At 26.6% G+C, this 21,346-nt stretch overlaps 1 protein-coding gene across 4 annotated transcripts; it reads left to right on the plus strand.

The window, feature by feature from the left end:
- Positions 1 to 2,579: 2,579 nt before the first annotated feature.
- On the plus strand, positions 2,580 to 15,088 carry LOC118440866 (uncharacterized). Of its 4 annotated transcripts, none has more exons than XM_035864534.2 (6): positions 2,642 to 3,166; positions 10,115 to 10,504; positions 10,705 to 10,902; positions 11,016 to 11,402; positions 12,612 to 12,902; positions 14,331 to 15,088. In XM_035864534.2, the coding sequence occupies exons 2-6, from the start codon at positions 10,382 to 10,384 to the stop codon at positions 14,445 to 14,447; spliced, it is 1,116 nt and encodes a 371-aa protein (XP_035720427.1). In that variant the 5' UTR covers positions 2,642 to 3,166; positions 10,115 to 10,381; the 3' UTR covers positions 14,448 to 15,088. The 4 variants fall into 4 exon arrangements, with proteins under 4 accessions (XP_085513895.1, XP_035720424.2, XP_035720427.1 ...); XM_085657770.1 differs by lacking the exon at positions 14,331 to 15,088 and adding an exon at positions 12,954 to 13,081 and having other exon boundaries at positions 12,612 to 12,870; XM_085657769.1 differs by lacking the exons at positions 2,642 to 3,166; positions 14,331 to 15,088 and adding an exon at positions 2,580 to 2,600 and having other exon boundaries at positions 12,612 to 13,302.
- Positions 15,089 to 21,346: the final 6,258 nt, after the last annotated feature.

Genomic DNA, 21,346 nt, shown 5'->3' on the forward strand with positions numbered 1-21,346 from the left:
ATTTTACAATATTCTCTACTTAAATAAAATAATAAAATTTTTTATTTAATTTTATATTTAAATATTTTATATTTAAATAACATATTTTTTATAAAAAAAAAAAAAAAAAAAAAAAAACATTTAAACAAACATCATTAGCATAATATTGAGTTTGTTTAATTAATAAATAAATATCAGAATTTTTAGTATTTTTACAGAATTTTTTTTTATTGATATTTTATTAAAAAGTTTAGCATTACTTATTGATCAAATAATACTAAATTATTGTTAACAATTACTTATTAATATTATTTATTTAGATTATAAAATATAGTATTAAAAGATTTCGAAATTACTTACTAAGTAACTTACTTTCGAAATTAATTACTTAACTAATCTGATACCCTTTTTTTTTGTGTCATCGATAAGAAGAATGGTATTAAAGATAGTAGGGTTAAATGGGACAATTTATATTTAATTTTTCTACTGATTTCTTATTATATTATTTCTGATTACAATCATTAATTTACATTTACTCTAACCAAAGGCTTTTCGAAATCGACGCTATATCAAATTTCGCTTACATAAGATCTTAAAAAAAAAAAATTAAAAAAATTAAAAATTATAGAAGAAAAAACAAAGCGTCTCGTTCATCGGCGTTGACGAAATGTCGCGAGTTAATAAAGAGTATCTAACGTTCGCGTGCATCACGTGAGAGAGACCTTGACTTGAACCACTTGTGAAATGTACCCGTAAATCGAATTACGCCGTAAGAAACACCATCTCCGGATACTTTGCAAGAAGAAAAACAAAGGCTTGCCGATGAGTAATCTGGTGCATGAAGAAAAAAAAAGAAAAAAAAAAGATCGTGTAATTATTCGTTTTCTTTATCTTCCTTCTTCTTTTCTTTCTTTTTTTTTTCAGCAACTTACTCTCTTTTCTCCTAAGTCTATGCAGACATATTTTCTTATTACAATTATGAGTAATAATAAAAGAAAAAAAAAAAAAAGAAGAAGAATAAGAAAAAAAAGAGATCGGTCCGCAAAAAGAAGTATTAAATTAAAAAAAAAAAAGAAAAAAAGAAATCATGCAAATTCTTGGCCTAATTTTTTGTTTTTTTCTTTTCTTTTTTTATTTTTCCTTCCATCCACTTATTCATCTTCCTTACGAACGTTTATTATTCAAAGTATATTTCTTCATCGACGAATGAAGTCAAGGGGTGTCGATGTCGAAAACGATCTCGTTTTACAACGAACCTTTTACACGTTACTTACACGCTAACTTACGATGCTAAATCTCAGCGTGCCTTAGTAGTTTTGTTCGGCCGATTGTAAGGTATAAAACGATGTTCCTATGGCCACAGCCAATTTCGTAATATAATTAGACCATGAGAAAGCCTTCCTACGATAAAGGTACAGCCCGTCTCGTTAATTGGGACGAGCCGTTAATTACGAGAAATCCGGTGTCTCTCGTTTATACGCTATCAATTCTATTTCAATCTTCTATTTTTCTAAATTTTATACTTTTGCAATCAATGGTCTCTATTCGATTTCAAGATCGAATTTTTTCTTCCAACTTTTTTCTGTTCTTTTTTTTCTTTTTCTTTTTTTTTTCTTTTTTACTTACTGGCAATGATAATACAAAAAATATATCCTACATAAGCTGCATGTTTAATTTATGAAAAAAAAAAAGAAAAAAAAAGAAAAACAAAAAAGATCTATACAATCTAACGATTTCAAGATCGATTCAATTCTTTTTTCTTTTAGAATTTTTTTTATATAAATAAATACATAAGATATTCAATTTGAAATGCAATAATATATATAAAAAAAAAAAAAGATAAAAAGGAATGAATGAAAAGATCCTTCATTTGGCATCTCGTAGAAAAGATATTGTAAAATTCTGCTCCCACGTTCTAATTATTATTCAGTGTCAGCCTTTGCTGCATAAATTTTCTTTGAAATACATAATGCACGTATATGACTATGTCGAAACAAAGTTCGTGGAACTTACGATATCGTAGGTAAGACTTTAGTAATACAGCTATAATCATTACCTTTGTATCATTTGCACCTATTACGTGTTACGTTCTTACACGAGCATGGTGATATCATGGAGTGATAAAACTTTATCGTTAGAAATAAAAGAGAAATTGTGTATGTATACGTATTATTTAAGTATTATTATTAATAAAATTAATATATATATATATATATATATATATATATATATATATATATCTTTACGTGAAAGTATTCATTACACGTATAACACATAATACGTGTCACCATGTACGTTTCAATATTTTTCGAACAAAATTAGAAAAAGAAAAAGAATTACTATTCACCTTTTTCATTTTAAGAACCTTTCACTTTTTGTAAAAGAAAAAAATATATATATATATATATAAAAAATAAAATAAATAAAAGCGAAAAAGAAAAAGTATATAAGTCGAATAAAGATCCATCGATCAATCGATAGATCGAAGACATTCGAATGGATTTCAATCGTCACGTGAAACAGAGTATCGATCACTGCGGTAACGTCGATCAGCCCCATATCTACGCATAAGTAAGTTAGAAGGATAGAAACTCGGAATTATCCCGGTCGATGTAGTGAAAGTAAGTTTCGTATACGAATCACGTGCTTGAACCTCCCTGAGTATATCACGAGGAGAACTCTTGCTGGCAGGCTCAGTAACATCTTCACCATCCTTCAATTTCCTCCTTATTCGAAACGGTCGATAATCGTTCTCGTTTTTTTTTTTACACAAAAATTAAATAACTCGTGATCGTGTTTTCAGTTGACGTACATTAACACACACACATACATATACACAAACACACATACATATATACATGCATACACACATACACATACACACATACACACACACACACACACACACACACATACACACACACATATATATATCTGCATAAAATTTATTTCTAGTTAACAAATTAAATTTAAAGTTGTCGTTTAAATAAAATTGTGTGTCTTAACTGGGAGGAAAAAAATATATAAACAAAAAAAAAAAAAAACGAAATAACAAAAAAGTGTTAAATATTGGAAGATACAGTGAAAGTGTCGCTTTTTTTTCTTTCTTTCGTTCTTTCTTTCTTTCCTTTTTTTTTTTTTTTTTTTTTTTTTTTTTAATAAAACATTTCGACATTTCTTCAAAAAGGTAAGCGGGTATATCTTGTTTTTTATTATTATTATGTATAATCTTTCGATCGTTGCAAGTGTGATATAAAAAAAAAAAAAAGAATAGAATAAAACGGACATTACAAAGGAAAGGAAAGGAAACTTTGATCGATTCTACCCTTTCAAACACGTTTCACTTCGATGAAGGATAAACCAAGAGTAATTAACCTTCTCCAAAGTGATCTTAATTATTGTTGCCATTTCTTCTCTCTCTCTCTCTCTCTCTCTCTCTCTCTCTCTCTCTTTCTCTCTCTCTGTCTTTATCTCTTTCTCCATCTTCCTTTTTATTTTTATTCTTGTCACGGGATCAGGGGAAAGTACGGAAGAAAAGAGACAAAGCAAAAGAGAGAGAGAAAGAGATAGTCCTTTCACGTTATGAAATGCAATGTCCAGTTCCAAAGAAATGACATTCATTCCATTTTTTAAAAACAAAATTCTACAAGTAATTTTTTTCAACCAAATGTTATATAAAATAATTTTAAAGGAAGAGAAATAATTGTAATAATACTAAATGATAAATAATAAAACGAATATAGAATTATTTATATAAAAATAAATAATTACAATGATAAAGTGAGAAATAATTATAATAAAAATATAAAAGAAAATCTTTTTATAAAGTAATATTTAAAAAATTTTAATTGAAATTTGTATCGATAGATCCATAAGGTCTATACGGTTATTTATAAATAATAGAATGATAGTTCGATAATGAATTGTAAGAGGCGAAATATATCGGATGAAATACACTTTAAAACAAATGTATAAAATAATAAAAGAAAAAAAAAAAAAAGAAATAAATAAATAATTATAATAAAAATTAAGAAATGTATATCATAATAAAAAAATAAAAGAAAATACTTTTGGGATATAACGCCTTCGAAAATTTCGTTAAAAAATAAATCGCTAGTTTCACAGATTGATGATCAGTGATAGATGATATATCGATAACAAATTGCAATAGATAAATAAGATGGAATGAAATCCTCAAAGGAACGTACTTTATTTGTCTTTCGCCTTGGGCGCCTCATTAAGCACATACCAGGCGAATCGAAGCGCGTCAAGCAATTTGCCGTGGCAAATTACTCTGTGGACACCTTAGTCATTTTTTTTTTTTTTTACTCCCTCTCCCAATCCACGTAGAGAATTTCTTTTATTCGTTACCTCATTAACGTAATCTCATACACATTCCTATATAGAGTCTATTTTGATAACGAAAACAATAATATATATGAATTTATAAACAAATTATTAATTTATGTATGAATTTATAAACAATTTTTTTTTATAAACAATTAAATAAACAATCGTTGACGATTATTATTAACTGTCATTTATTAAAACTTTTGTTATTGTTATTAACCAACAAATAAATTATTTCATTTGAATAAAAATTTATAAATATTTAAATTTCATGATAGACTTTATGGCTTTTTGACGTGCATTGAAATAGGATGTACATGGAATAAGAACATAATTCGAATTAGGATTAGAAATCTACGATGCAATTCCACGATCTTATCATTTATGTCGATCACAAGCAGTGGTTGGTCATTAAAGTAATTTCTTAATTTTTTCTTTTTTTTTTTTTTTTGGTCTTTCTTTTACTCAAGTTTCACAGTGAGTCCTTCGTAAATATGATTAGTATTTAATAACTACTAATTACTGATAAATTACTACATGTTATCTACTACCATCGACGATCAAGAAAAATTTTTTGTGATCTGAAAATTCCCCCAATTCATTCATTTCAACTATTTTATCTTTTTGTCTGTTTCTCCGTTACAATTATTTTTTATTTATCTTTTTTCTCTTGTTCGACTACGAGACTTGTAATACGTCAAATATAATAGAAACCTTTTAATTACTGTCTTCTCTTGCATATCGACTCCGCTGTTTGATCTATCAAAAAAAAAAAAAAAAGAAAAAAAAACCTAGAAATACCAAGTAGTATTTTTTGTAAAAATCAACAGCAAAATGACATTATTATCATTATTATTATCATTATCATTATTATTATTATTATTATTATTATTATTATTATTATTATTATTATTATTATTATTATTATTATTATTATTATTATTATTATTATTATTATTATTATTATTATTATTATTATTATTATTATTATTATTATTATCATTATTATTATTATTATTATTATTGTCATGGAATAATTGATTTTTAAAATCACTCAGAAACTTTGATAATAATCTGTATAAACTTTGGTAGACACAAGAAAGATTTAGAATTATAAATGATTTGAAAAAAAAAGAAAAAAGGAAAGTAATAAAAGGAAAATATAATAATAAATATGGAGATCATATAGAATTTTTGTTTAAAAAAAAGCTAACGTTATTTTTTTAGTTAGCTTATTTTTTTGTTCTTCAAGTATAAATAATTTATTAACTATTGTTTTATATTATTTTCATTCATGTTGAGTGAAATAATGCACGAATAGATCCAATTTTATGTAACGCATAATAGAATATAAGAAGGTGTATCTCATCATGAAATTCCTTTCACTTCCGTTGCGTTCTCGCAAATTTCTTACGCAATATACGTATAAATTCAGTTCAATAATCGATAATAATAAATCGATTGATTCGAAATAGAATCGTTAAGAGAATTATACCAACCGATGTTATTAACTTTCTCTCTCTCTCTCTCTCTCACTCTTTCTTTTTTTTCTCTCTCACTTTATCTTCGTCTCTCTCGTCAAAAGATGTTCAACTTTCTACTAGACGATTACTAGCAAATATCTTCCCCGTTTTATAACACCATGATTATTAAGAATGTTTTGAAAAAATATTTGAGAAACAGATTTTCCTTTTGATAAAAAATTTCACTAGATAATTTTATCAGAATTTTTCCATTAATAAAAATCGATGTTATATCGAATATATATAATTAATTGTCGTTAATCTTTTTTCTAATATAATTTTGTAATATAATTTTTTTACCATAATTTTCATAGTAGAATTTCTTTTCTTATGTAATATTTTTAATACAATTTTTTTCGCTATATAATATTTCCGATATAACTTTTTTCCTAATAATATTTCTGATATAAATTTAATCTTTATAATTATCTTTTTTATATTTTCATTTTATTTCTTTTATCTTATTTCGAATTAATAGTAAATTCTATTTATTCACTAGACAAACAACAAGTTCTATTAATTATTAATATATCTTTATCTACTATATTTATTATCTCTAATAAATAGAAAGATTAATATACATATTCTTACGTATGTATAGATGTTCTATTAGATGAAACACTTTAAAAAGCAATTAACCTTCACTAACATCTTCGTTTCTGTTTCTCTTATTCTCGAGAAGAAATAATTACACAGAAAGTAAGAGTAAAACGTGTAGAGCACAAAACGATCAAAAGAGCCATTCTCTTTCGTAAAACGGGTATTAAGTCATACCAAACTACCAAAGTAATTATTCAGGCTCGTTGTAAATTCTAATTATGCTTATCATTGACATTTTCTTTGCTTGTTCTTCTTCTTATTCTTTTTTTTTTTATCTATTACTATATTAAAAAAAAATCATTGTAAATTTTTCGCACAAAAAAGGAAAACAATTTTTTAATTATTATTATTATTTTTTTTTTTTTTTTATAAATATTATTCCAATTAGACTTAAAAAGGACGAAATTTGCTTAATATAAAATTATTATCTCATAAGTACTTAAAATTTTTCCACTTTTTATAAAAATATATTTTACGGAGGTATTTAAAATCTTTATATCCATACACATACAGAAACATACACATAGAGAAAGAAAAAGAGAGAGACTTTAGATATTTCAAATTAAAAAAATATATATTTAAAAATATATATTTAAAAAATTCTAAACAAAAATGATATACATCACATAGTTAAAATTTGTAAAAATATATTTTTATATATTTGAAATCTATGCTTTAACAAACATTACGAAAAAAAAAATATAATCACGATATACTTAAAAAAAATTGTCTATCTACAAAATGATAAAACTGTCTACGTATTATAATATTTTAACAAGAAAAACTAAGAAGGAACAAGGAATAGGAATTCAAGTGAAAGAGGAAGAATAACGGGTGGTCGTTTGAGAACGTTATTATCAAGCCATGAACACATACGCGCGCACACACACACACACACACACACACGCGGCTCGAAATCGTGTGAACCAGAACCGCGAATGGTGCACATTTCGCGGTTGCATCGTCAGCAAGTTTTCGAACGTATTTTACTACACGACTAACTGTGTTCCGTAATACTCTCATCGTTGCAAGATAGAAAAAGAGAGAGAGAAAAAAAGAGAGAGAAAAAGAGAAACAGAAAGGGAGAGAAAAGTTATTTATAAAAGAAAAATCTGTTAGACTTTTCTCATCTCTTCTTATAGTAAAGAAAGAAAGACAAAAAAAAATTTCATACACAGGGTATGCGTGTTAACTAAGAACGAAATACTACTTGCATACCAATTAAAGAAGGTGAGAGAAAAAGAAAGAGAGAGAGAGAGAGAGAACATATTTCTTTAGGTAATACTCATAGCCTCTTGCTTTACAATTTTTCACATACAATCGTTGATTTATGAATTAAGGAAACTCTTTTTATGAATCATAAAATTCATTCAATATAACATGATTCAATATGTTTAACCAATATAAATCATGATTATTTACGAATTGAAATTATATTTAACTTTTCTTGTTATCTATATTTTAATAACGTATCATATAAGATTAATATCATAGCTATTTATAATAAATAAATAAATAAATCTACATATAAAAGATTTACATAACAAATAAAAATCTTACATATAGGAAAATATAGAAAAGAGATAAAAGTCAACTTTTATTTATTAACTCGTCGCATGATTTACGTCCTAGTGTATATGAATAAAATTTTTAATAATTTTTTCAAAAAGAATATTTTCCAATAACTATGCAATTTTATAAAAGTATCGAATAATTTTGATACTATCATGAAAATACAATATTTTGATGTACAAATACAAATGATATACAAAATACAAATATTTTGATAATAATATTCAAACATTCATAAATTTTCAATTACATACATCAATTATTAACAACAATTACTTTCAATTTTCAACGTTACTTTCAACAACAACTAATAACAATTACTTTCAATTTTTTAATTGTAAAATTCTACGACTAGATCAATTGATGATGATGATGATGTTTCATATAATTACAAGGACAACTTGATTCGAATAAACGAAGTCAATCGAAATCTTCTATATAACACGGAGTTCAGTGAAATATAGATAGATTTATACACGTTTATTTACTGTCAGAGAGAGAGAGAGAGAGAGAAAGAAAGAGAGAGAGGGGGGGAGGGGGAGAGAGAGAGAGAGAGAGACGAAGATGATTGCAACAGCTTCTTCTCGTGAGGAACGTAATTAGAACAAGGCTGAGATTCTACTGAGAGCGATTGTATCGTTTTGTTAAATGACGAAGACCAAACAGAACGTTCGATAACGATGATGATAATTTACAGTCAAAATTAAATTCTCGTTACATATGAAAAATCTACAGAATATTATGAAAGAATAAATTATCGCATATTACAAATCTACTTTAATTTGTTCATTAGCTTCGATGAGATGGCAAAAAGAAAAGCAATCCAATGTTTTAAGAACGAATTTAAAAATTTAGAATTTCCCTTGTATTTCTATTTTTATATTTTTTTCTATACTATATCGAATAAAAAGAATTATTTTATATATTTTATATATTATATATATCGTTAAATAAAAAATCTCATTCATCTGATAATATCTAAACAAAATTTATAATAATAATAATAATAATAATAATAATAATAATAATAATAATAATAATAATAATAATAATAATAATAATAAATTAAAATTTATAATAATCTAAAATTCACCAATAGTGCTCAGGCATTTTGTATTTTTCCTTTCAATGTAAGAGATAAAAAAAAAAGAAAAAAAAAAGAAAAAAAGAGGACGACCATAAATATCTTCCGGTGACGAGCAGAATAAAAATTATGTTAAAATAAACATTTCTAAAAGAAGCCGAAAAGTTCCGGATTTTCTGGTTGCGTTTTAAAGATCCATGCGAGAATTCACGCACGCGCTCCTATCAATGCATCTATTTCATTCTTTATCTCTTCATCTTTCTGGAACACACGTGACTGCCGGACGTTGCATAATTCAAATATAGACGCGCGAGAGAGTAAGCGGGCCAAAGTAACGAATAAATTTCATCGGTGAAGCGTTTCCCAAAAAAAAAAGAAAAAAAAAAAAAAAGAAAAAAAAGAAAAAAAAAAAGAAAAAAAGAATTTGGAATACTTTCTTTTCTTTTATTTTAACTTATTTTAACGTGAAATTTTAGAAAAAAAAAAAAAAACCTACTATGATAATATTAAGAATATACTATAATAAAAATATATATTGTATAAGCATTATATATGAAAGAAAAAAAATATATATATAAAACAAAAAAAAAAAAAGGTTTTGATTATATTATATCAACTCAATCACGAATCACGAAACAGGATCATGAGCACGACCATGAACATGAGCATAAGCATGAGCATGAGCAAGAATTGCGATAAATGTATTTTAATAGATTTTCTACAAATTTACATTGTAAAATGATATATCAATAGTTTTGTCATGAAACAATTTACCTTCCGGTATTAATCCGTTGTTGCTCAAAAAAAAAAAGGGGGAGAGAAAGAGAGAGAGAGAGAAGAAGAAGAAAAAAAAAAAAGAAGAAAGAATCCGTTCGTTTCTCGAATATTTTCGCAAGCGATGCAAATCAGTTGTCGGATGTGTTTTAACGACGACACGCGATACTTTCTTAAATGTTTCTTGTATTTTACAAGAACGGCACAACTATATTTCGTAATTCTATTGCAGATATAACGGTGCATTAGCATACTAGAGAGGGACCAAAACCAAGAAGATAGAAAGGATGCGATGATCGTACAGATTTAAGAGTGGAGCCGAAGCCGAAGCCGAAACCGAAGTCGAAGTCGAAGTCAAAGTCAAAGTCGAAGTCGAAGTCAAAGTCGAAGTCGAAGTCGAAGTCGAAGACGAAGTCAAAGTCGAAGTCAAAGTCGAAGTCGAATTGATTGATTAATTAATTAATTGATTGATCGATCGATCGATCGTACATCAATTAAGATGAACGGAAACGGAAAGATGAACGATAGCAATAATAGCAGTATTAACAATAATAATTGGTGCCGCCAGCTGACATTGATTATCACGATTTTTTTATTGCTATCCGTTGCAGTAGCTGAAAAGGTTATATTTCTATTTAAAAATATCTTTCGTTAATTCCTCATTAACTTTTCCAAATTTCATTTGCACAAAAATATTCTTCTATCTTATTTTGATTTAATTTTTTTTAAACAAAAAAAAAAAAGAAAAAAAAAAAAGAAAGAAAGAAAAAACGAATCAAACGAACCGCAGTTCGCACGAAGTCCTCAGAATTCTTGTTGCAGCAAAAACGTCAAATCTTTAGGGAACAAGTATTGCCAGCTCTTGGTGGGAAAATACCAGAGGAAGCTTTTAGAACCGATCGTTTGGCGCTAAATCGCTTGAATAAGGAAGGCATTACAATACCGGATGGTGTTGTACTAGACGCGAGACAGGTTCATAAACATCCACATACTTCCCAGCATATGCCTAAGATCATTAAAGTAAACAAATTTATATGCAGAATAAATATGAAAATACATTGAATAAAATTCAACGAGATAATAAATCATTAATATAATATGTTATATAATTTAATAAATAATTTTTATTAAAGGTATACTTAACGCCTGATGGTAGATACGTACCACCCGAAGGTCGGACTCATTATGATCATCCGAAAGCCGTCGACACAACTTACATAATTCGAACGCCTTTCGGAAGACCCGAGAAACCAATGAATAACTTTGGAAATTACAAGCATCATCGAATGCATAACAAACAGCAACCTTATCCTAATTACAGACAACAGCTTGTACCATTGATTCCACCTACCAAACCTGGTGTTTATAAGCCAATAGTAACGCCATTGATGTTACCAGCGAATCCTAATTTCTTTGAACGAACGTATTTGCCTACCTTGGATCTCGAATACGATTGGGATACCGTTTATCGACCTTTCAATGAATATTACGTCGACAACATATTGTTTAATTCTCATCAGGTAATTTGTTTTATTATATCATATACGTTTATACAGAAGTTATACTTTTTTCTTCTTTTCTATATAATTTGCATAATTTTGTATAAATTATACGATATATTTGAATAAACATTTTAAAAGTTAAAATTTTAAAAAGTAATCAAGAAAAAAAAAATAAAAAAAAAAAAGATAAAAGAAAAAACGGGCAAGCTGCATATATTTACGATGTTATTTTGTGATAACAATTTTATTTTCAATTTTCTAGATCAATAATTAGGGCGTTTTATTAATCGATTTATTAATAATCGATTTATAAATACAAACAAACAAAATAATAATAGTATAATTAAAACTTATGAATCGAAACACTTTGAATACTTCAATTTTTATTCGATTGATCGAATGAGTTTTCTCTCTCTCTCTCTCTCTCTCTCTCTCTCTCTTGTTTTCATTATTTCTAAACAATGATACATAATTAAATCGATCGACAAACGTATGTAATAGCTAAATAAATAGTACAGATGTTGCAAGTCATACAGACCGTGAAAGCAAAACAAGTTTTGTCGACACATGAGATTCTAGTTTACCTACTTCCACGATCGTTCGAGCCTACACCACAAATACTACCACAGTTTTCTAGTATTACATAGTCCTCCCAAGAAGATATCCTTATACGTTATACCAGATGTGAAAAAACGAAAGTATGTACGTCGAGCGTGATGCCATATATCAAACATACAAATCTCCGTGAAGCGATCGTTCAACGCTATGATATATTGATGGCACAGAGTGAAAGAAAAAACAGATTTAATTATAATAAAAAATTATGATTAAAATAGAAAGGATACATATATATATATATATATATATATATATATATATATATATGCTAAATTATTTATATATATATGCTAAATTATTTTTTTTTCTGCATATATATATATATATATTTCATATATATAATTATTTTTTTTTCTGCATATATATATATTTCATATATATATATGCAGAAAAAAAAATAATTTAGCATATTTATTAAAGAGTAAATTATAAATAATGAGAAATTAATAATAAGAGCAAAATATAAAATCATAAAAAAAAAGAAAAAGAAAAAAGGAAAAATATTGATTAAATAATAATGAACTTGTTATTATTTAATATGTTCAACATTATCATTAAATATGTTCAACCATTATCCTGATAAAAATTACGAATATTTTTACATTTTAGATTCTCACGGATTATCAAGGATTTCTCGACGAATTTCACGGAAGATCGTTAAGACACGTTGTTGGCAAATCTAACGAGAGAAACAATTACGATAATGGCGCAGATCGGCACAGATACAATTCGAACAAAATTATTCGAACGAATGTTCGTTCTAATGGTTATCGCGATAACAAGTACAATAATAATATCACATCAAATATTAGTTACACGAATCTCACGATAATTCCAGAGACTGAATTTTCTTGCCGTGGAAGGAAGGGTATGTTCGCTGACGTAGAAACCAAGTGTCAAGTAAGTTCACTGAATGTATTAAACGCTTTTACTTTTAATCTTAACGTGCAGATATTCAATAATTACAACTTTACGCTGGTACTCGTGACGAGTTGGCCGGTTAACTTCCGAGGTTATCTTCACACGACACGTTTTGTAAGAGAAAGATTCTTCGATACTTCCTATATGATATTTTTATGATGAAAGATATATTTATGTAGTTTATACGTAACGAGGAAGTAATCAATAACGATTCGAGAATGGCAAACCATTTGTATATATGTACATTAGTTATACGTATATATGTATTGTACATTAAGCGAAAGTATCCAAATTAAGATGAATGACCATACTTTTGTCTCATAAATAATAAATGCATAATTCTTTTTAAAATAAAACTGTTACATTGATTATATATTAAATTGGTTAATACGTAGGAATTTTTGAATTCCAGAATTTCTGAATTTCTGAAAAATTAACGTAGGAATTTCTAATATTTGTTTATTTTCATTTAAGAACAATTTGAAAAATTCGTGACTTTTTATTTAATGTATATCTGAATTTCATTCGTAAAATGAAATAAATCTTAAAGTAGAAAAAATCTGCGAATTTTTCAAATACAATGTAATATAATACAATATATAAAAAATAATGATATTAATTTTTAGTCAATTTAATATATACTCTATGCTATTTAGTAAGTAATGGTCAGTTAGTTATCTTTTATTAAAAATTCAATTAAACATTCTACTGATCGATTTTATAGTACGAAGTATTTTGATTTTAAGACATTTGAAAATTATGCTTTTATAAATATATGAAAGAGAAATTCATATCTCATTTAATATATAAGAATTAGAAGAAGTAAAGAATTCGCGCAGCCATTCTAATTACGAATTATATTAGTTAGATCTTCGTTATGAAAGATATTTAATTAAAATGAATTAATAAAATCGATTCACTTCGAATATAATCGAACAAGGAAGTGACTCAATCTTAAGAGGAGAACGAGGAAGCATCTCATGGAGACTTTCTATCTCATATTTTCCTATTTAATCACTCATACTACCTATACTTTACGTTCTACATATATCAAAGAGATTAAAAGAAGAGATAGAAGAAAAAGAAGAAGAAAAAGAAAATCTGCGTTGAAATCAAGAATCAAGACTTTCGAAAAATTAACATAGACAATGTCTTTTTATACCAAACTTTTAAAATTTTACAACCAAAGATTTAAAATTTTTTATTTACAAATTATGTCACTCATCTCTACAAACAGATCATACTATTATATCTTATATAATATATGTCACAAATCGTAACGCTTTTAACAGATTCGACCACGCCATGAAACATTTATTAATGTTTCAAAGAACTTCCAAAGATTGAACAAACAAGTTCCTCTTTCTAACAATAAATTTTTGCTTTCGTTTTGCTTCCTTCTTCCAGGTCTTTCATAATTGTTCTGGTTGGTCGAGAACGTCTTCTCTTTGTCCACGTGGTACGGCTTTCAGCAAGGATAAAAATCGATGCGAATGGTGGAACACCGTCCAATGCAGAGAATGATAAGTTAACTAAAAATAACAAGTGTATTTGAAGTCGATTGATCATCGGACTCTAAACGACACATGAACTTTAACCATTGAGTATTTTTCATTCAACTGAAGATTTTTTATAACATCTTTAGTTATATAAAAAAAAAAAAAAAAAAAAACATGAAAATTTAATTTTTAACAATCCTCATTAATTTAAATGTTCATGAAACATTTCAATGTGTTGGATTAATAAGATACACGGTTATTCAAATGTAATCACACGTAATTGATCCAATCGCTAATATGAAAAAAAAGAGGCGAATCTCAATATGAAAAAAACCCAATAAGAAAAAAACTCAATAAGAAAAATGAATACAGTGTCGATCTCCAAGAACAATACTGTGCTTATGATTATGTAAGCAAGATAACTACAAACGTGATATCCGTAGTAAAAAATTATTCAGCCATAACGTCGTAAGATACAGTGTTCGAATTAAGATCTGCGTAAATCTAAGAAATTTTGTACAAGTTATTTTTTATAGTAAAATGTTAATACACGGATCATTTGAAACTGATTTAATCTCACATCACAATAATCATCACAATAATATTATATATATAATAATAAACTCATCATTATCATCTTTTTATCAAAATTTAAGATATCATAAATTTATAATATTACTGTTAGCTAAAATTCATATAAAATCAAATTAATTAGTAATAATAATTAATCTTCTTATCTCACTTTTCTAATTAAGAATTACTACATTTTCTTTAAAATATCTCATCAATAATAAAATTCTGATCTCATAAAAATTAAATCATTCTTAAACATTGTCATTTAGTATTACAAAAAAAAAAAAAAACTACAAATATTATCGAGAATTATTATAATTTTTCTTTAAAATTTCTCATAAAATTAAATTATGATTTCAACATAATTATAAATGTGTCTACTCTATTATTGCCGATCGAGATTTTATCGATTTCTATGACAGGATCTTACTATTACCAACTAGTCTATAACATAGCGCTCGACTATTATTCACTACGTTTGACTCAACTGATACAGAAGAATCCACTATTACCAACTGGTTTCTTTTTTATTCGGTAAAATAAAGAACTATTTTTAATAACTACATTTACTCCAGTTAATAAAGTAAAAAGCTACACGATTTATCATTTTATATGTTTTATCATTATTTTTTATTTGTTTTATTCTATATACACTAAAGTTATGCACATATATCGTCTATATTCGAGATTTATGTGAGTTATGATTACGAAAAAAATGAACTGAAAGCGCATTAAAATAACTCTCTCTTCTCAAGATTATAATATATAGCTAATTTCAAAATTTCTAAATAAATCTATTTAATATCTTTATTGAGACATGAGATATGTTCTATTTTTATATTTATATATATATATATATATTAATATAAAAAAATAGAATATAAATTATCATAGAACATAATAAATTTTAATTGAATTTAAATGCAGCCATTAGCACGACAGTACTTGCGTTATTTACATTTATTGTATATCGCAAATAATATCGACCCAGGTCTCACCACTTGGAGGTTGCCGCATACGGAGACCCACGAACTAAGACTCTACTCTTTAATTCCAAATAACAATAATCATTATAATTTGGAAAAAAAAAACACAAAATCAATCGCGAAATGAATCAAAAATTTTTTTCTAATCAATCGAGATTAGACGAAAATTTATGTATTCATTTGATATCGACCTACCTACCCGATAAGCGCGATGGAATAGAGCACTTTGGTCATTTTTCATGAAACTCTATTCCTAAATTAAACCAAATCTGCATCATGTTGAAACTGCAAAAAAAATGCATATACACACATTATTATACACACAGCCTATAAACATTATATAAAGATTACATATCTTATTAAATATTATTTGACAATGAGAATACATAATATTGTAAAGATATCGCTTTATTATTTTATATATTCTATATATAATTTCTTCAAGTGATATAAACAGCATAGTTACCTGTGAACATAAAACATCTAAACCATTTTATAATTAAACAAGAAGGAATCAAAATAATATACGAATTTTATATAATAAATCAGCAGCCATCTGTAAACATAAGACATTTTTAATAAGACATTTTTTTTTAGTAAGACAAATTTGTTACTTTCTGAAAATAATATATGATCCAATTAAATATATAAAAAATAATTATCTCACACACACACACACACACACACACATTATATATATATATATATATATATATATATATATATATATATATATATACACGTACACACATATTCTCATTCACATATAAAAACAACAACGAAAACACAGTTTAGAAAGAGTGAAATCGAATCTTGCCAATTTACATTTTTCCTGAAACAGAAATCAACTCTGAATAAATTAATTAAAAATTCCTCCAATTTTTCAAATAAATAAAAAAATTATTCGAAACAATTCATCCTCTATTACTCTTCACTTTTTATGATTCCAACTTGTCATTTAAGTCCTCAATATTTAAATATATTATTATTAATTCCCATTATTTTATTTTGACTTTTTGTTGGCTACAGCATACCGTAAACTTGAAAAATAAATTAATTTTCTATAATACATTTATAATCTTTATTAACTTATTTTTATACCATATATAAAAATATTACCTTAAAATATTCTTTCCAATATTGTCGTTAATATGTATTGATAGAAGGATATTTTGCAATACTTAATCTTGATACTTTAAAATTAAACTTTCTGTAATAGAAAACTATATAAAAGAACACGATGTAGAAAGGTGAAACTGTATGTACAATCTATGACCAAATATTTTCACTTTTGATAATGCGATAAATATAAAAATCTTATAATATATATTTTTGGTCATGAATTGTAATGCTGAAATACAAAAAAGCAAACATTATAATGACAAAAAATATTAGCATAAAACATTTCGATTTCTCAATGCATTAGAATATGTGTTTTATCTTTAAACAGAAATAGAAAATTTATTATGAATGACGTTTATATATATATATATATATATATATATATATATATATATATATATATAATTTTTGTTCTTTTTTATATATGTGTGTATATATATATATATACATATTGTGTATATATACACACATATATAAAAAAAGAACGAAAATTGCACACTAAATTGTCAATTCATTAATATAATTATAAATACATATTGCAAATTATTCAAGACACGTTATAAAAAAACAAGAAAAAATTGTGAACATTTTACAATAATAAAGAATTAACTTAAGTCGCGGTAAAAAAAAAAAAGAAAAAAGAAGTAAAAAAAGGAAAAAAGTATACTGCACCTTATGTCGTATTACAAAATGCGTACACAATTTTGTATACCGCTATAACCATGTCCTTAACAAGACCAGACCTATATTTAATCGATAGATTACAGATATCTTATTTTATCACGTGTATACTAACGCGAAGTATGCAGTTACATCAAGTGTCTGATGTATATATTACATCGTTTATTTATAAGATACTTCCTTATTCATTAAATTATAAAAAATATACTAATATAAATTCACAATTTTAGAACCATGTATTTTTTATATGAAATATATATGTATTATGTAAATGAAATAATAATAAAATATGAAATCTGAAAGAGAAAAATAAGAAAAATAAGATTAAATATAAAAATGTTGTAGATATTAGAGATAAAATTGTTTCAATAATCTTGCATATTATTCTTAAAAATTTATTTTATGAATTTAATTTATCGTCACTGATTGCTTTAACAGATTCTAATTTCTCTAACTACGTCAAGTCTTATAGATTTTTAATCAGAATAATTAGAATTTTAGAATTAAAATATAATAAAATGGTGGTTAGTGATTTTATAGAATTATTACTTAGTAATAATCCTATAAAAAAAATGTAGAATTATTTTGAAATAAAAATCTACATGCTTGAGTATCCCAGGGTGCATTCCTGTATGCATACCTGTCCCTATTCTAAATTGGTTTCGTCCACACTCCTGAGTATGGGACAGCCTTTTCATATGTATTATTTATATACCAAGACTTATGCATTTTTATTCCAAAAATAATTATATTTCTTTAATATATAAATATTTCTTAAAAATTCATTGTTATATCATTCATTATTATTTCTTCATATTTCTTATGAATCTTTCATATATACGCATATATACAATAAAAATATACTTTCTTATATATCTATGAGCTTTTTCATTTGATAATTGTATTTAAATAATTTGGAACAAAAATGTATATCCCTGATATATTTTATGCACTCCTGAGTGCAAGGCTGTTATATTCGTATCATATCGCTCGCTTAGCAAGATTTATACATTTCTAATCAAAATGATTCAAATTTTTTTTTCATTCATTTGCACTTTATTTAAATGTAAATACATTATTATATTAGAAAGAATATAAAATAATCTTAATTTATCGTTAAATAAATATTATTTCTTTAAAAGAATTATATAATACTGGAATGTTTAAATATTTATTTATTATATACTTTCATAATTGCACTTTCATATCGATCATTGTATAACGAGAAATGTATATCCTTACTATAATATGTTCATCTGCATTCCTGAATGCAATCATGTACTTACTATGAACCTATCATATGCACTCCTGAGTGCAGGCAAGCCATTTCAATCACTTCATTCATATACCAAGACTTATGCATTTTTATTCCAAAAAAGAAATAATTATATTTCTTTTATATATATGCAAACATTTCTTAATAAACTTTATATCATTCGTTATATCTTCTTAACATTTCTTATGTATAATGAAAATACTTTCTTCTCTCTTCTCTATTCTCTCTCTCTCTCTCTCTCTCTCTCTCTCTCTCTCTCTCTCTCTTTCTCTCTCTCTCTCTTTCTCCTTCTTTTCTTCTCTTTCATATTCATTAATTGATAATTTTGGAATAAAAATGTATACCCTTGACATATTTTAATATGTACTCCTGAGAGCTGGCTGCCATTTATATCATTTCATTTCATTCATCTAGCAAGATTTATATATTTCTTATCAGAATGATTCAACATTTTTTTTCGTTCATTTGCATCATTTAAATATAAGTCATTTATTATACATGGAATAACAGAAAATATTCTTTATTTATTATTAGAAAATTTTAATTTCTTGAGAAGAATATTCTGAAAGATTTAAATGTTGAGATATTGATTCATTAAGTAATTTATATTAGTGCATTCATTCATTTATTCATTTATTTATTTATTTATTTTTGATCATTCTGAATGAGAAATGGTATAGTATATTCGTCTATATTCCTGAATGCAGGCAAGTCCTTTCTCAATGTTTACATCAAGTCTTGTAGATTTTTAATCTGAATAATCATAATAATCATAATAATCACAATAATAAAATTAATGAGAATCTGACCACAAAAAATGAAAATAAGGATGATTATGATGATGATGATAACGATAGTTACCACATATGAGTCATTTTACAACTCGTGGTAAAACTAGGAAATTGTAAAAATGGTTATACAATCCTGCGTTTATATTTTTTACCGCATAAGGGCCTTTGAGCGACCCGCGGTAGTACTGTGTTGACATGTAGGTATGAAATATGTATATATCTCGTATATATACATACACATTATGCAGTTATGAAAATGAAAGGGAAAAAAAATATATATGATTATTCTAAATTAAAAATCAACATACTTGGGTATCCAGATGCACTCCTGAGTGCAATGTTGCAGTAGGCCACGGATGTCCACACGATATTTAACGAGCGTGATTCTATCTTTGTAACGAGAAATCTACTTCAAGAAAATACTTTAATTTACTTTAAAACTTTTAAATGCAAGGACTCGATTTTAATTTAAAAAGAAAAGTGCAATGACTCGACTTTAATTTAAAATGTAAAGAAAAGAATATTCGACTTTAATTTAAAATGTGAAGAAGAAAATATTCGACTTTAATTTAAAATGTAAAGGGAGGGCTCGACTTTAAATAAAAGAAGAAAAAAAATGCAAGGGGCTCAACTATAATTTAAAACGAAAAGCTGACTCTACTTTTAAAAAAAACTCGATGACTCGACTTTAGTTTAAAGATAAAAAAATTGCAAAGACTCTATTAATTAATAATGACACTAAAAAAGTTTGACTCTAATCGCAAAGACCGTACGCGAGTGCGGAACGCCGTAGCAAGGAGATGGAATGGTCCATCATCTCCGTCCAGGAACAAACTACTACGAGCATAAGTGTCAACGTGGTAAAAGGGTAAATGAGATTTGGATAAGACCACAAGCCATTAACAAAGGGTTCGACATGCCGACTACCTTTGAAAAATGACTTGTGGTCGATAGTTGCCCTCTTGAGCCACAGTTTGTGGGGGCCTCTTCGGCATATAGCCTCTTCTTGCTTCGTGCCCTAACCACTGCATTGGAGCATTCCTTACGTGCGACGCAAGATAAGATTACGCATCAAAAAACGCCCTACCGTTTGAAACAACGCACCCACAAAAATTGACATGCCGCAGTGGATTATACTATAAGAATGAAATCGTCCCTAATCTAAACCGACCTAATCCCGACCTGATCTCACTTTACGCAACAAGACTCAAACCACTCGTATTAACGCGCGCAATTGAACGAGACGCAATAGTCGCAAGCTAAGGAGTTGGGAAGTAAAAAACACATTTCGCTGGGTGTTTTGTTTTTTTTTTTTCTATTTCTTTTTATTACTTAACCTAACGAGCGGTAAGTGTTTGCGACGTAAAGTATCGATTTCTTCTAAATAATATAACCACTGAGGTATGACAAAATTCGCGAATGAATCACCCCAAATGGCATTGACGAATCCCAACATGTATTCTCAACTGCGTTTTCTATTCTACCTGAGTGCGTC

This window comes from Vespa mandarinia, chromosome 6 (assembly GCF_050613455.1).
Source record: "Vespa mandarinia isolate Hongniang chromosome 6, ASM5061345v1, whole genome shotgun sequence".
Classification (NCBI taxonomy): domain Eukaryota; kingdom Metazoa; phylum Arthropoda; class Insecta; order Hymenoptera; family Vespidae; genus Vespa; species Vespa mandarinia.